Raw genomic sequence first — 15000 nt, 5'->3', positions numbered from 1 at the left:
ATTCAAAGGATTCTTGACTATTGTCCCCAATAACAATTGTGCTAGGATCCCTGATCCTGATAAATGGATAGAGGTACAGTTATTGTGCTTGGTGCCTGTTGGTGCAATAGGAGGCACGATCACTACAAAAATTTTAGGATGATAAATTATTATTTATTGCAGTGCCATCTAATGATGCATAATTAAAAATTTCAGTTATAAGTCTGCCCGCAATTTCAGCAGTGCAAAACTCATCAAATTGAACCTGCATTTAAGCAACCAGAAGTTGAATAGCGCCCTGAGTTGGTACAACATGCGGTGGGGCAGAGTCATGCTGATGCCATTGCGTAATTTTACCCAGGAATTGTTGATAAGGAGCAGAGCAACGCACATGTGATGGGATGATCGCTGCCTGAAAGCCGCTGTTAGTGATATTATCCTGCGGCGGCGGTAGTATATGTATACCACTCAGGATTTCAGGTGCGATCTCTCCCCAACCATGCTATGACGTGGCGTGCTAGGAGCAGGAGTGAGCACATGTTACGTGATTCAAAGCATGAAGCCTCCACTGCAACTGGGTAAGAGCAGATTCACTTGAAAGCAGACTACAGATCCGCTAAAGTGCACTGTGCCTCAATTTCCCATGTCAGTGTGCCTGACTTCCCCACATGTTATTCTAACTACAGGACATGTGCCCCGATGCGCGTTTCGCCGGTATTTTTCTAAGCTAACCAGTAGTGATGAGCGAGCATACTCATTGCTCGGGTTTTTCCGAGCACGCTCGGGTGATCTCCGAGTATTTGTTAGTGTTCGGAGATTTAGTTTTCATCACGGCAGCTGAATGATTTACAGCTATTAGCCAGGCTGAGTACATGTGGGGGTTTCCTGGTTGCTAGGGAATCCCCACATGTAATCAAGCCGGCTAATAGCTGTAAATCATTCAGCTGCGGCAATGAAAACTAAATCTCCGAACACTATCAAATACTCGGAGAGCAACGAGTACACTCGCTCATCACTACTAACCAGCCATAGTGCAGTAAAGGATTGTTTAATGTCCCCAAATATGTAATAATTACATACTAAAGTAGAATACAGCATTTACTACCAAAATAAATATTTCGTTGAATTAAGCATGGCAAGCATAAAAACTGATCTTTCGCTTTACAGAGATCTCAGAAAGTTCAAAGATGCTAAAAAGCAGTTTGATAAAGTTAGCGAGGAAAAAGAAAATGCACTTGCAAAAAATGCCCAGGTACCACGAACTAAGCAACATGAAGTTGAAGAAGCTACAAACATCTTGACAGCAACACGGAAATGTTTCCGGCATATTGCCCTGGATTATGTCTTACAGGTGATGTCTGTTTTACTTAAGTGGTTAAATGCTGACCTGGAAGTTCTTGACATTATCTTTCTGATCTTTATTAACAACTGAGGCATAGACTTTAGTAAGGAGCACATACATAAAAGGCTTTTGTCAGTAGTTCCAGTGACTTATTCCAGAGAAATCCACGTTTTCTTAATATGTAAATGAGGTGGTAAGATTTATGGGCTGGACATAGATCTCCCTGAGTATTTGCTCCCAGAGTTTATTTTAAATGAAAGGGTGTGAGACATGTAATGACTGAATGTCTCCACTTCTGATCTCACTGCAGAGCTGTGTGTGATTATGACTAACACTTCTTCAGCTTACATCTCCTGGCAGCCAGTGTAGTGGGAGAGGAGTACAGCTGAGCTGACATCACTATGAGAGGAGAGCTAGAACTGTGGATATGTTTGTAATGAGACAAAGCTTAGCTCTGTTGTACTGTGTGAATTATAATCATATATGTCACTCCAGTGAGATCAGAGGAGCCGACCTTCAGTCTGTATATTTCTCATGCTGGTAAAGCTTCCTCATGTAAAATAAATTATGGAGGCAGAATTTCAGGGAGGGGGGGGGGGGGGAGGGGGGGTTTTTGGGCTGCTGAGGGCATGGTAAAGTACTGCAGTGCGTAGGCGCCTCTCTGACCTTTCCCAGCTCCTGCGCGCTGCAGTACTTTGGTCTGTCTTCAACAGGGCAGATAAGTACGCCTGCGAAGGAGCGCGATGCCGGGGTGCCATGAAGCAACAAGAGTGTGGCATCCCAAGAAGATGGGGGAGGACCCGGACCTGTGACACCCATCAGACCGGACCGCCCCCTGGGTGAGTATAATAAAGCTTATTTTTCAGGTCGGACTGGGGGCTTATCTACAGCATTATATAATGCTGTAGATAAGCCCTAAAAGGCAGTGGCCGCATGTTATATCGGCCAAAACAGCTGACAGGTACATGACAAAAAGTGGAGGTTGTACTATAACTAACCAGCTAGCTTTGTATTGGCCAATCTAATGGCTTTAATTTTTGCTTTCTAGATCAATGTGCTTCAATCAAAAAGAAGGTCTGAAATTTTAAAATCTGTGAGTATAGAAAGAATCATTATCAACTGCTCTAATAACATCTAAGGATCGTGCATGGTGTTTGATTCCTGCAGCAATGTGGATGAATGGTTTACATGAATGCTGAAATGCTTAGCAAAAAATGTTAGACTAATGCAAAAATTATGAATCCAACTAACTAAGAAAAGTTTTGCGCCTCTCCTCACAGGCTGCGCGCCTCTCCTCACAGGCTGCGCGCCTCTCCTCACAGGCTGCCCGCCTCTCCTCACAGGCTGCACGCCTCTCCTCACAGGCTGCTCGGCTCTCCTCACAGGCTGCTCGGCTCTCCTCACAGGCTGCGCGCCTCTCCTCACAGGCTGCGCGCCTCTCCTCACAGGCTGCGCGCCTCTCCTCACAGGCTGCACGCCTCTCCTCACAGGCTGCGCGCCTCTCCTCACAGGCTGCGCGCCTCTCCTCACAGGCTGCGCGCCTCTCCTGTCCACACAGTGGCTGTTGAAGGAGGAACATGTAACCAGACCTGTCCATCAGTCTCCTTCAATAGAAAAGCAGTTTTCTGATGTGAGGTTTTCAATTGGACAAGACTGATGGACAGGTCTGGTCACATGCACCTACATCAATAGCCATTTTGTGGACAGGTTAGTTGCGCAGTCTTTGAGGAAACCTGCCCTAACAAGAGCAGGAGAGCCTCTCATTCCTATATAGTAGTAGTGCAAACTGTAGGAAAACAAGGAGCGCGAATACGGTCTTATCCCACATTATACATTGTGCAATTTTGATAATAAACTGCTCACCTGGTGGTGAAGAAACAAGGCTTGTATGTCAGCTGCCGCCGATCCACGGGTGGGCTAGCGACTTAATTACAGCTATTATCAAGGAAGATCCTACTGTCTTTGTGGTATTTCCTGAAGAAGAAGTCATGATGACTTCTAAACGTGTAGAATAAACCACCATCATCCTTTAACCATATTTAGCAATCTGAGTTGTATGGCAGCGCTGATATAATCCACTATCTTCCTTGATAATATCTATATAGTAGTAAGTGCCACAAAATTATGTCCCCAACACATCTATTAAAATAAAGTGGCCAACCCCATTACCTTATTCTATAACCAGCAAAAGGCAGCGTAATACAGTGGCCATAGGAGTCAAACGGTTCAAACCTTTTAATGAAACTCAATTGCAAAAATGAATATTAGTGCCAAATACATACTTTTAAGTAACAATAAAAAAGTGTCTCAAAAGGTGGACAACTCCTTTAAGAGCCCAGTTCTGTCAACTAGATTTTCCGTGTTTCCCCTTTTGTGTTTGTCCAATGCTTCTTTCACCTTCCCCCTCCTGTATCTGAGGGTGACAGCTAGTGATAAAAGTAGACCCACCACGACAGAGAGGCATGGTGTGTGCTATGCATCATGCTGCCATGGACATTGATAGTGGGTTCACATGATGAGGGCAGCCTGAAAAGCTGATGTGTTCCACAACTACATTCACCCCCCCTCAGGGAGCAGAAAGCAGACTACAAGTTAGATGATTTCTGTAAGTTTTATCCTGTTTATTTCATACTGTTTTGCATAAGTTGTATGTCTTTTTATTATCATATTTTTATACCTTTTCTTGTAAGCATTGAACCTTTTTCTATTAAAGTATAAACCTTTAATAAGTTGAACCTTGAATGTTCTAAAGAATCCATAGCCTAGAGGTGTGTGAGCCTTATGAGTGATAGACATATTTTGATTAGATTTCTGGGACTCATCGCCCGTGTATTCGATGAGTGGTGGCAGCGCGTATGAGCGGGTGTGTGGCCTGGGTCGGTGTGTGATTTATGCTCCCATTACAGCATAGGACAGAGGTTGAATGCTGGACGGAGAGTGGGGAGATAGATTAACCCTTGCAGGCACAACCCAAAGTCACGTGTGAGAGCAGGCACGTGACGAATAAGTGACACCACGGAGCAGCGATCCGTGAGGTGAGGTTGAGCATATGGTTTGGCTGTTTGGGTTTGGCAGACAGAGAAAGTGATGCAAAAACAAGCTAGGACAGCCACAATTATTATCGAAACCCCTCCTCCTCAGTGGTCTGCCAAACATAATCAAAAAGCAATGTACATCTGATTTCTCAAAAACCTATTTATTAATTTTAGGAAAATTCTTCAGACTGCAAAATTCTATGGAAAAGTGTTTCTTCTGATTTGGCTGAATTGGATTTGCTTGTAGTGGCATAACAATCATAATTGGCAGCACTTTGGCTGGTGTAAATGGCGGACATACTGCTGACACCGTGATGCTGTGTGGGGACAGAACAAATGTATTAATAATCTTTTTGTCCCCATCATTTTTCATAGGTTCGGTAAACAAGGACTAATCAGCTTGTATAGAGTTGTTCAGCGCTCGTTAACAGGTCCAGATTGAATTTGCTTTAATTGTTATTTTGGACATTTTACCCGCCATTAGTATTTTTTAAAGTGGCTACATGGATTAGATGAACGTTGGCCAAAGACTCAACTTTTGGCAGGACCAGTCAGCCATTGATTGTGCATATGTATAAGGGGATTAGTGTGGTGGGAAGAATTTCCTTTTTTTAATTACAATTCTAACTAGATGGGTATTTCCTGAAGGAACTACAGATAGTGCTTTGGAATGATGCCCGGGCTGCCCCTGCAAGACTTTCACATTTGGGTGCCCCTCAGGCACTGGTTTGGTTTGCGGGGTCACTCTGGGGCCGGTTTGGTTTGCAGGGTCACTCTGGGGCCGATTTGGTGGGCGGGGTCACTCTAGGGCCGATTTGGTGGGCGGGGTCACTCTGGGGCCGATTTGGTGGGCGGGGTCACTCTGGGGCCGATTTGGTGGGCGGGGTCACTCTGGGGCCGATTTGGTGGGCGTGGTCACTCTGGGTCCGATTTGGTGGGCGGAGTCACTCTGGGTCCGATTTGGTGGGCGGGGTCACTCTGGGTCCGATTTGGTGGGCGAGGTCACTCTGGGTCCGATTTGGTGGGCGGGGTCACTCTGGGTCCGATTTGGTGGGCGGGGCCACTCTGGGTCCGATTTGGTGGGCGGGGCCACTCTGGGTCCGATTTGGTGGGCGGGGCCCCTCGGCCTCCGATTTGGTGGGCGGGGGCCCTCGGCCTCCGATTTGGTGGGCGGGGGCCCTCGGCCTCCGATTTGGTGGGCGGGGTCCCTCGGCCTCCGATTTGGTGGGCGGGGCCCCTCGGCCTCCGATTTGGTGGGCGGGGCCCCTCGGCCTCCGATTTGGTGGGCGGGGCCACTCGGGGTCTGATTTGGTGGGCGGGGCCACTCGGCCTCCGATTTGGTGGGCTGGACACCTCAGGTAACAATTTGGTGGGTCGGTCACTTTAAGAGCTGATATTATCTGGCAAAACTGTGTCCTGGTGGGGTCATGTAGAGTTCGTAGGCGTTGGCATAGTAACTGGGTCTGACTTCGCATATCAATGAGCTAATCAGCCAGGTGGCAGTTGGCAGTTATTTTTAAATTGCCTCAGAAATCAGCCATTATACCTTATTGGAACAATTTCCCCATTGAAATGCATTGAGACGAAATTTTCAAACGCCAATTGCGCCAAAACTACAAATCCTATCGACACGAAAAATACTTAGCACACCTCCCAGAAACGCTGGCTTCGAAATGACACATCACTGGAGTCTGTGCGTGCAGCGGTTCGGGCCGCATTAATTGCGGACTGAATAATAATAAGAAGAAGAAGTTGACTACGGTGGAATAACAATATAGTGCTTTTTACAAAGCACTATAATTACCACCATTGATCACTGCAGATCTGTATTGACATGTCCGTTTATAAAACATGTATGGCGTAAATTGAATATTGGATTAGATTAGAGCATCAGTGTACAGGACTAGTCCACAAGTTGTCATTTATTGGCCTTCCGCCCATCATGAAGCTGATTTCTGAAATGATTAATACTCCCAGCTAAAATACTGACTCTCCGAGATCTTCACATTTGCTTTTTCTGATTCAGGGGGAATATTGATCGGTGGTCATTCCTCTTGTCTGCAGCATAGGTCTGAGCTAGCGTGTCTCCGTAGTTGTCGGTATGAGCTGCTGCAGGGCTGCTTCCAGCTGCTGGTGTTTTTTTTTTCTTTTTCCTTTGTAATAGAGAGATCTATAGCCTGTTTTCTGCTGTTTGCCTTTTCAATAAAATATAAGAGCTGGGAGAACATTTATTAGATGGAAGTTGTAGATCTTTTAAAACGCATTATTTTTCCCTTTGTGTTAGACAGGAGAATGGGTTTGTACCAGATTTTGCTGACTCACTGAATGCACGGTCCTCACTGTGCAGGCTGAGTGTAGTTTCCATTAATGTGATACTCGAGAAGACAGGATATGTATGGATATAGATAGATAGATAGATAGATATAGATATATCTATAGCAATGCCACAATCTGCATGCTCGCTTGCACTCTACGTCTGCTTTCTCCTGCATCAGTCCTTTCTTTGTCTGTCCACAGATGCTGTCTTTTATGTATGCCCATCTGGCTTTCTTCCACCAAGGATATGACCTTTTCAGTGAACTGGAGCCTTACATGAAGGATTTGGGAGTACAGGTAAATATTTTCGTTTTCTCTCTCCTTTGTTATAGGCATAAGACTAATCTGCTCAGTGTGTTGGGCGCGATACCTTATTAATGGTTTTATTTTTATATATGAATGTAATAGAGTTCTCGCCACCATCTCTGGGCAGATACCCTACCACTGTGCTTTTTAAAAAAAAAAATTTTATTTTTATTTTTTGTATGGAGTCACGCTGAGATTTCATCAGATTTTTTGAAATGGCTATCCCCAAAGGATATGGGGACAACTTTCTGCTTGTTGCTCGGCCTGTGCTTCATTGTCTATGGGACTGCCAGATGTGACTGATATACTCGACTTTATCAAGCAGTTCTATAGACAGTGAATGAAATCAAGCATGCGCACCTTCGCTCCATTCCAGAGTCGGCCCTGTTTTCAGGGTTGTAAAGCCCCATTCAGTGACTCGCTGGTGTTCCTAGTGGATGGACCCCCAGTGATCAGTGAATTATTCCCCATACTATTCTAAAGCTAGGGCATAACCTGCTACTTTGGGAATACCTCTTTAATATTTCAGTAGGGAAAAATGATAGAGGCCACCATTGTTCTGCAGAGAAATACTTTGCCTGACACCGAGTCCCCATAGAGCCGCCATGTTGTCAGGGGACTCAACAACTCTGTATTTAGTTTTGTGTGCAGAAAAGGGAGCAGAAGTAGAACTTATGTTACCTTCCTAGAATTCTCCCCTTTAATCGTCACCATATAATCAAAAGGAAAATGGTTTCAGACAAGGAGCTGACATATCCACGTACAAAACAAAAGCTCTTTACTCCACAACAACAAAAAGTTTTTAAGACACCCCTTTCACCAAACATAAATACCAAAATGTAAAAAAAAAAATTTACATTTGGAAAAGCCACGTGGATAATTCCCAGAACTAACAAAATATCTATCCCATAGCATGAACTACTAAACAAAACACTAAGAAATGGGAGCGTCGCTGCATTTTTGTCATGCCAATTCCCCCTAAAAATGGAAAAACAAGAGATCTGAAAGTCTTATGGAACCCAAATTGGTAGTAAAGAAAATACAGCTTGCCCCCTGGAAAACAAGCCCTTACATAATTGTCTGAAAAAAAAATGTCTCTCAGAATATGGCAACTGAAGTCAAGTTTTTTGTATTTATTTTTTGTGATTTTGTTGCTTAGAAAAAAAAAAATTGTCATTTTCCATAACCATACTGGAGGTCTGGATACACATGATGAGAGCATTATACTGCCTCTGTACAAATCCCTAGTTAGACCGCACATGGAGTACTGTGTCCAGTTTTGGGCACCGGTGCTCAGGAAGGATATAATGGAACTAGAGAGAGTACAAAGGAGGGCAACAAAATTAATAAAGGGGATGGGAGAACTACAATACCCAGATAGATTAGCGAAATTAGGATTATTTAGTCTAGAAAAAAGACGACTGAGGGGCGATCTAATAACCATGTATAAGTATATAAGGGGACAATACAAATATCTCGCTGAGGATCTGTTTATACCAAGGAAGGTGACGGGCACAAGGGGGCATTCTTTGCGTCTGGAGGAGAGAAGGTTTTTCCACCAACATAGAAGAGGATTCTTTACTGTTAGGGCAGTGAGAATCTGGAATTGCTTGCCTGAGGAGGTGGTGATGGCGAACTCAGTCGAGGGGTTCAAGAGAGGCCTGGATGTCTTCCTGGAGCAGAACAATATTGTATCATACAATTATTAGGTTCTGTAGAAGGACGTAGATCTGGGGATTTATTATGATGGAATATAGGCTGAACTGGATGGACAAATGTCTTTTTTCGGCCTTACTAACTATGTTACTATGTTACTGACCCGTAGATGGTTAATATTTCATTTTTACCGCAAAGTGATTAGCGTAAAAACAAAACTCAAAAAAACAGTGCTGACTTTGTTTTATTTCACCTGACTTTTTTTTCGCCCCCAGTTTTTCAGCAGATTATATGGTAAAATTAATCTTCTTATTAAAAACAACAAACTGGTCCTACAAAAAAAAGCCTTCATATGGCTCTCAGTGGATAAATAATAAAGATATGGCTCTTGGCAGAAGCGGAGGAAATGACAAAAGGGAAAAAATGAAAAATTTCTCAGGCTTTAAGGGGTTAAACGTTTGAAAGGTGGTCCTGCAGAAAATCTATATTTTCTGGTGTACTGTTACCCCTACTTTACATTAGGCTACATCTCGGACCTGTCTACATGCACAGTAGCCTCTTGCTCCATTTATAGGCTGATAGTCACTGATTTGTGTGTAGTGTCCTAAAATATCGCCTTATATTGTTCTATGTTCTGGTTTGTCCAGGGGTTGTTCTAAAAACACAATCTTCTGACGATTGTTTAATTGTCAGATGAAAATGAATTTACTGGAACATCTCGCAGTCGCATCTGCATTGCACACTCCATAATAAGAGGTCTCTTTTTGCCTCTGTTCTACTTTATTTTACAGCTGGATAATCTTGTGGTCGATGCTGCTAAAGAAAAGCGAGACATGGAGCTTAAACACTCAACAATTCAGCAAAAGGTAGGTGTAAAGAATAGGAAGCTGTAGAAGATATGCAAAAGGGTGATTGTCTTCTCCTTGTGTTGGATCTCCAATTAAGGTCGCTTCATTGAATCATTTATCAGGATCTAGCGCACGCCGCAAAGCTCTGAATGCAAAGATCTTTCCAGTAGGCGGGAAATTTACTCTCCATAAGGAAAGTACCGAACATTTCCGGAATGTAAATAAAAGTACTCCTCGTCAGAACACAACAATGGAGTCCGTCTGGTTATAGATCTCACAGAGCATTTTGGCTGTCATTAAAGAGAACCTGCCAGCAGCATTTTACTAAGTAAAGTACAGACAGGGTCATATTGGCGCTGTCATACTGATTAAAATGATACCGCGGGTGAAGAAATCCGTTTTATAGATTTTCTTTAACCTTTGTTTGATGTTTCCTTGTACAACCCCTGGCAAAAATTATGGAATCACCGGTAGAAAAAACAGATCACAGAAATGGCACAGAACTAATTTCAAGTGTCAACTTTCTGGCTTTAAGAAACACTGAAAGAAATCAAGAACAGAAAATGTGGTAGTCAGTAATGGTTACTTTTTTAACCAAGCGTATGGGAAAAATTATGGAATCACTCAATTCTGAGAAAAAAATTATGGAATCATGAAAAACAAACACAAAAACACTCCAAAACATCACTAGTATTTTGTTGCACCACCTCTGGTTTTTATTACAGCTTGCAGTCTCTGAGGCATGGAGTTAATGAGTGTCCAACAGTACTCTTCATCAATCTGGCTCCAACTTTCTCTGATTGCTGTTGCCAGATCTGCTTTGCAGGTTGGAGCCTTGTCATGGACCATTTTCTTCAACTTCCACCAAAGATTTTCAATTGGATTGAGATCCGGACTATTTGCAGGCCATGACATTGACCTTATGTGTCTATTTTCAAGGAATGTTTGCACAGCTTTTGCGCTATGGTAGGATGCATTATCTTAAAAAATGATTTCATCATCCCCAATCATCCTATCACTTGATGGGATAAGAACAGTGTCCAAAATATCAACATAAACTTGTGCATTTATTGAAGATGTACTGACAGCCATCTCCCCAGTGCCTTTACCTGACATGCAGTCCCATATCATCAATGACTGTGGAAATTTGCATGTTCTCTTCAGGCAGTCATCTATATAAATCTCAAACGGCACCAAAAGTTCCAGCATCATCTTCTTGCCCAATGCAGATTGGCAATTCATCACTGAATATGACTTTCATCCAGTCATCCACAGTCCACGATTGCTTTTCCTTAGCCCATTGTAACCTTGTTTTTTTCTGTTTAGGTGTTAATGATGGCTTTCGTTTAGCTTTTCTTTATGTAACTCCTATTTCCTTTAGGCGGTTTCTTCCAGTTCGGTCACAGACGTTGACTCCAGTTTCCACACATTCGTTCCTCATTTGTTTTGTTGTGCATTTCCTGTTTTGGAGACATATTGCTTGAAGTTTCCGGTCTTGATGCTTTGATGTCTTCCTTGGTCTACCAGTATGTTTGCCTTTAACAACGTTCCCATGTTGTTTGTATTTGCTCCAGATTTTAGACACAGCAGACTGTGAACAACCAACATCTTTTGCAACATTGTGTGATGATTTACCCTCTTTTAAGAGTTTGATAATCCACTCCTTTGTTTCAATTGACGTCTCTCGTGTTGGAGCCATAATTCATGTCAGTCCACTGGGTGCAACAGCTCTCCAAGGTGTGATCACTCCTTTTTAGATGCAGACTAACAAGCAGATCTAATTTGATGCAGGTGTTATTTTTGGGTATGAAAATTTACAGGGTGATTCCATAATTTTTTCCTAATAATTGAGTGACTCCATAATTTTTACCCTGTGCTTGGTTAAAAAAAAGTAACCATTACTGACTACCACATTTTTTGTTCTTGATTTCTTTTAGTGTTTCTTAAAGCCAGAAAGTTGCCATTTGAAATGACTTTAGTTTTGTGCCGTGTCTGTGATCTGCTTTTTTTCTACAAAATTAAACAACTGAATGAACATCGTCCGAGGCCGGTGATTCCATAATTTTTGCCAGGGGTTGTATTCATATCTTCATGCATCAGGGCAAGACCGTGGACGGGGTCTTCAGCAATATAATTTTTAGCCCTATTTACATACATTTAAGTAAAAAAAAAAAGGCCCCAAAAGTGGACAGCTCTTTAAGCCAGAAAATAAAGTCTGAGGTGGATTTCCGCCGCAATACACTCAAGTTTTCTTTAAGCTTTCTAAAGCTAAGCACCACTCAGTTTTAGAAAACGTTTTGGGCCAGTGTTAAAAAGCAAGTAGTCTCAAAATACCACTTACAAATTTTGTTACTTTTTGAAATGTTTTTGGGCATAGTGGGGATGATAAATTCCTCTCCCCTGTGGTAGATCGGCTCACTCTGCTGCTTAGGTAGACACGGGAACACTGCGGCTTGAAAGATGCCATTAGTTTATTAAGTAAGGCATAAACTAAGGGTTAAGCACAAAATAAACACGGCCCTCTGGGCAAAACAGCAAAACAAAACAGTAGCACTATGTGTAGTCCTTGCATTAGTGGGGCTCAGCCCACTCAGGGTTAGCATTGTTCTTTAACAAAAATCCCATGTACACAAACACTTTCCTGGAGTCCTTTCTCTCCAGACACTCAACACACCCAGACTCTCTCTGGAGCCCAGGTATTTAAGCTCAGACCATGTGACTCCTCACCCATGTGACTGATCACATGATTGTGACATCACACAGGTCCTGTCAGCACACGGTGGTGCCATCTCTGCAGGTGGAGATAAGTTGGAAATTCTCCCACCCGCTCTAATGTCCACATAAAACAAGGCCATTTATGCAGCATAAGCTTCACTTTAGTATGCTGGAGGAAGATACTCTGGCTTTATTTCACTGACGCCATTAAGTGTAGTGACATGTATTTCCCCTGCAGTACTTTACCAGTGACTTTGTCACACCCCATAGAGATTGTTCACAAGCTTTGAGTGGAAATGGTGAGTCGTAAAATTGATGTTGCCCATAATGCAACATACAACTTATGAAAAAAAAAATTCTTCCAAGTAAGTTGTTATCCTGAGGTAGTAAGTCGTTGAACATTTTATGTCAATGCCTCCATTTGCTCCACATATGCTGTGTGGCGCCACATAGTGTACTCAATGTCCTCACTGTTCTGCCTCCTCTCAGGGATTATCTGCTGATGACTCCAATTTGGAATGCAATGTTGATGCAGAAAATGGCATAGTTATGGAGGGATACCTGTTTAAACGAGCCAGCAACGCTTTCAAAACCTGGAACAGGTAATAACATGAGCACAAGGTGCAGGCCAACAGGCTGGTCTTTTCATGCTGATGAATCTCCAACTGAGGAAAGACTTTGTAGGTACCGTTCAGACACGGGCTGAAAGCCGTCATCAGCGGAGAACGTTTTTATTTTTTTTATTTTTTTATGGCTTTAGCTGCAATCTTTGATTTCTGATTTCATGTCATGCTGCTGCTCTTATTTTGCATTTCACACCTTCTCCTCCTTTTTAGTATGTTTTAATCCTGCCCCATTTTTTCACATGACAGGAAAAAGCCCGACCACACCAGGTATCAACCAGCCTCTTCTCCCCCCTCCATGTGTTCCATGTGGCACGTACCTGTGAACCCTGTACTTAGACCACCTGCAATGGATGGATCTCATACTAGAAAAATAGATTTGATAATTTACGGCCCATTATTCTTATTTTTTCCTTTAAAATTCAGCGACTCAGAGTGATTATTAAGTGTACTGGTTACCTTATGTACTGTATTTGTGTGGTGTTGTGCCTCTGGGTATTCCTCTACACTATTTAGCAGAATTCTCACCACTATTTCACGGACTTGAGCACAAAAGACACCAACGTACAGCTACGAAAATGACACTTGATTATAGTTTGCCACAGAATATTGCATAAATAACTTCCAAACCAGTTTCTTAAGTATTCCTTTCTTGGAAGCTCTTGTAAAATAGTCTCCATTGCATGTTGTCTTCCCCACAGGGTTGCCTATTCTGCTTGTGCTTGCAGCAAATACTTCATCGGGAAACTGTCAGCATATTTATGCTATTTAATTTCAGAGCAGCAAGATGCAGGACAGAGACCCTGATTCCAGCAATATGTTGCTTACAGGGCTGCTTGGTGTAGTTTTGATAATCAGTGTTTTATCAGTAGGAGATTATCACTATAAGACTAGTTGTCTTGTGTTTCCTAGTCAACTGCTCTGTGTAACCCCACCCCCGCCTGATCATCAGCATTCTGTCATTATAGACCTACCCAAAAAAGTGAATACACCAGAAAGAATATGAAATAAAACATATAATTTTATTAAGTCATGATATTAAAAACGTATATAAAATAGGGAAAACCAAAGAGCAAGAGCAGAAATCACAGCACAGGAAGATATCATAACTGGGAATACTGACCAAATGACATAATTAGACATAATAAGAATCTCATATAAATAGTGCAGACATCTAATAGACAAACATGTCTATAAGTAAAGTGCATAGAAAAATAAGATGAGGGGATATACTGTGTATACTCGTGTATAAACTGAGATTTTCAGCACATTTTTTGTGCTGAAAACGCCCCCCTCAGCTTATACACGAGTCATTGTCCTGAAAGCCAGCGGGGGAGGGGAGCGGTGGAGCAGCGGCAGGAGCCGGCGGCTGTGACATCATACTCACCCTCCTTGCGCCGTCGCTGAACGTCCCTGCATCTCCGTTTTCCCGGTGCTGCAGTGCTTCCTGTGCTGAGCGGTCACGTGGTACCGCTCATTAAGGTAATGAATACGCATGTGTCTCCACTCCCATAGGCGTGGAGCGCGTATTCATTACCTTAATGAGCGGTACCATGTGACCGCTCAGCACAGGAAGCACTGCAGCAGCGGGACAACAGAGATGCAGGGACGTTCAGCGACCGCGCGAGGAGGGTGAGTATGACGGGGGGAGCCGAGCCGAGCAATGCATACAAGGATGGGACGGGGGAGCCCAGCCATGCGTACTAGATGGGACGGGGGGAGTCATGCATACTACAGGTGTAGCCACTAGTGATGAGCGAAATATACTCGTTACTCGAGATTTCTCAAGCATGCTCTGGTGTCCTCCGAGTATTTGTAAGTGCTCGGAGATTTCGTTTTCATCGCCGCAGCTGAATGATTTACATCTGTTAGCCAGAATAAGTACATGTGGGGGTTGCCTGGTTGCTAGGGAATCCCTACATTTAATCAAGCTGGCTAAGAGATGTAAATCATTCAGCTGCTGCAATGAAAATTTAATCTCTGAGTACTTACAAATACTCGGAGGACCCCCGAGCATGCTCGGAAAAACCCAAGTAATGAGTATATTTCGCTCATCACTAGTAGCCACGCATACCAGGACAGGGATGAGGGGACAATGCATACCCGGCTTATACTTGAGTCAATAAGCTTACCCAGTTTTCTGTGACAAAATTAGGTGCCTCGGCTTATACTCTGGTCGG

General features: G+C 43.1%; 1 protein-coding gene across 2 annotated transcripts in view; it reads left to right on the top strand.

Annotated features, from left to right (window-relative positions):
• Positions 1-15000, top strand: part of ACAP2 (ArfGAP with coiled-coil, ankyrin repeat and PH domains 2) — a 152544-nt gene that overhangs the window by 68184 nt on the left and 69360 nt on the right. Inside the window, exons 6-11 of one of the 2 annotated variants that reach the window (XM_069727189.1) lie at positions 1147-1330; positions 2370-2414; positions 6874-6969; positions 9426-9500; positions 12687-12799; positions 13070-13090. In XM_069727189.1, coding sequence (XP_069583290.1) covers positions 1147-1330; positions 2370-2414; positions 6874-6969; positions 9426-9500; positions 12687-12799; positions 13070-13090 — 534 coding nt within the window. The remainder of the gene's footprint in view (positions 1-1146; positions 1331-2369; positions 2415-6873; positions 6970-9425; positions 9501-12686; positions 12800-13069; positions 13091-15000) is intronic. The other variant, XM_069727191.1, reaches the window with a different exon arrangement.

Source organism: Ranitomeya imitator, chromosome 5, assembly GCF_032444005.1.
Source record: "Ranitomeya imitator isolate aRanImi1 chromosome 5, aRanImi1.pri, whole genome shotgun sequence".
Lineage (NCBI taxonomy): Eukaryota > Metazoa > Chordata > Amphibia > Anura > Dendrobatidae > Ranitomeya > Ranitomeya imitator.
This window is presented reverse-complemented; position numbering and strand designations above follow the sequence as displayed.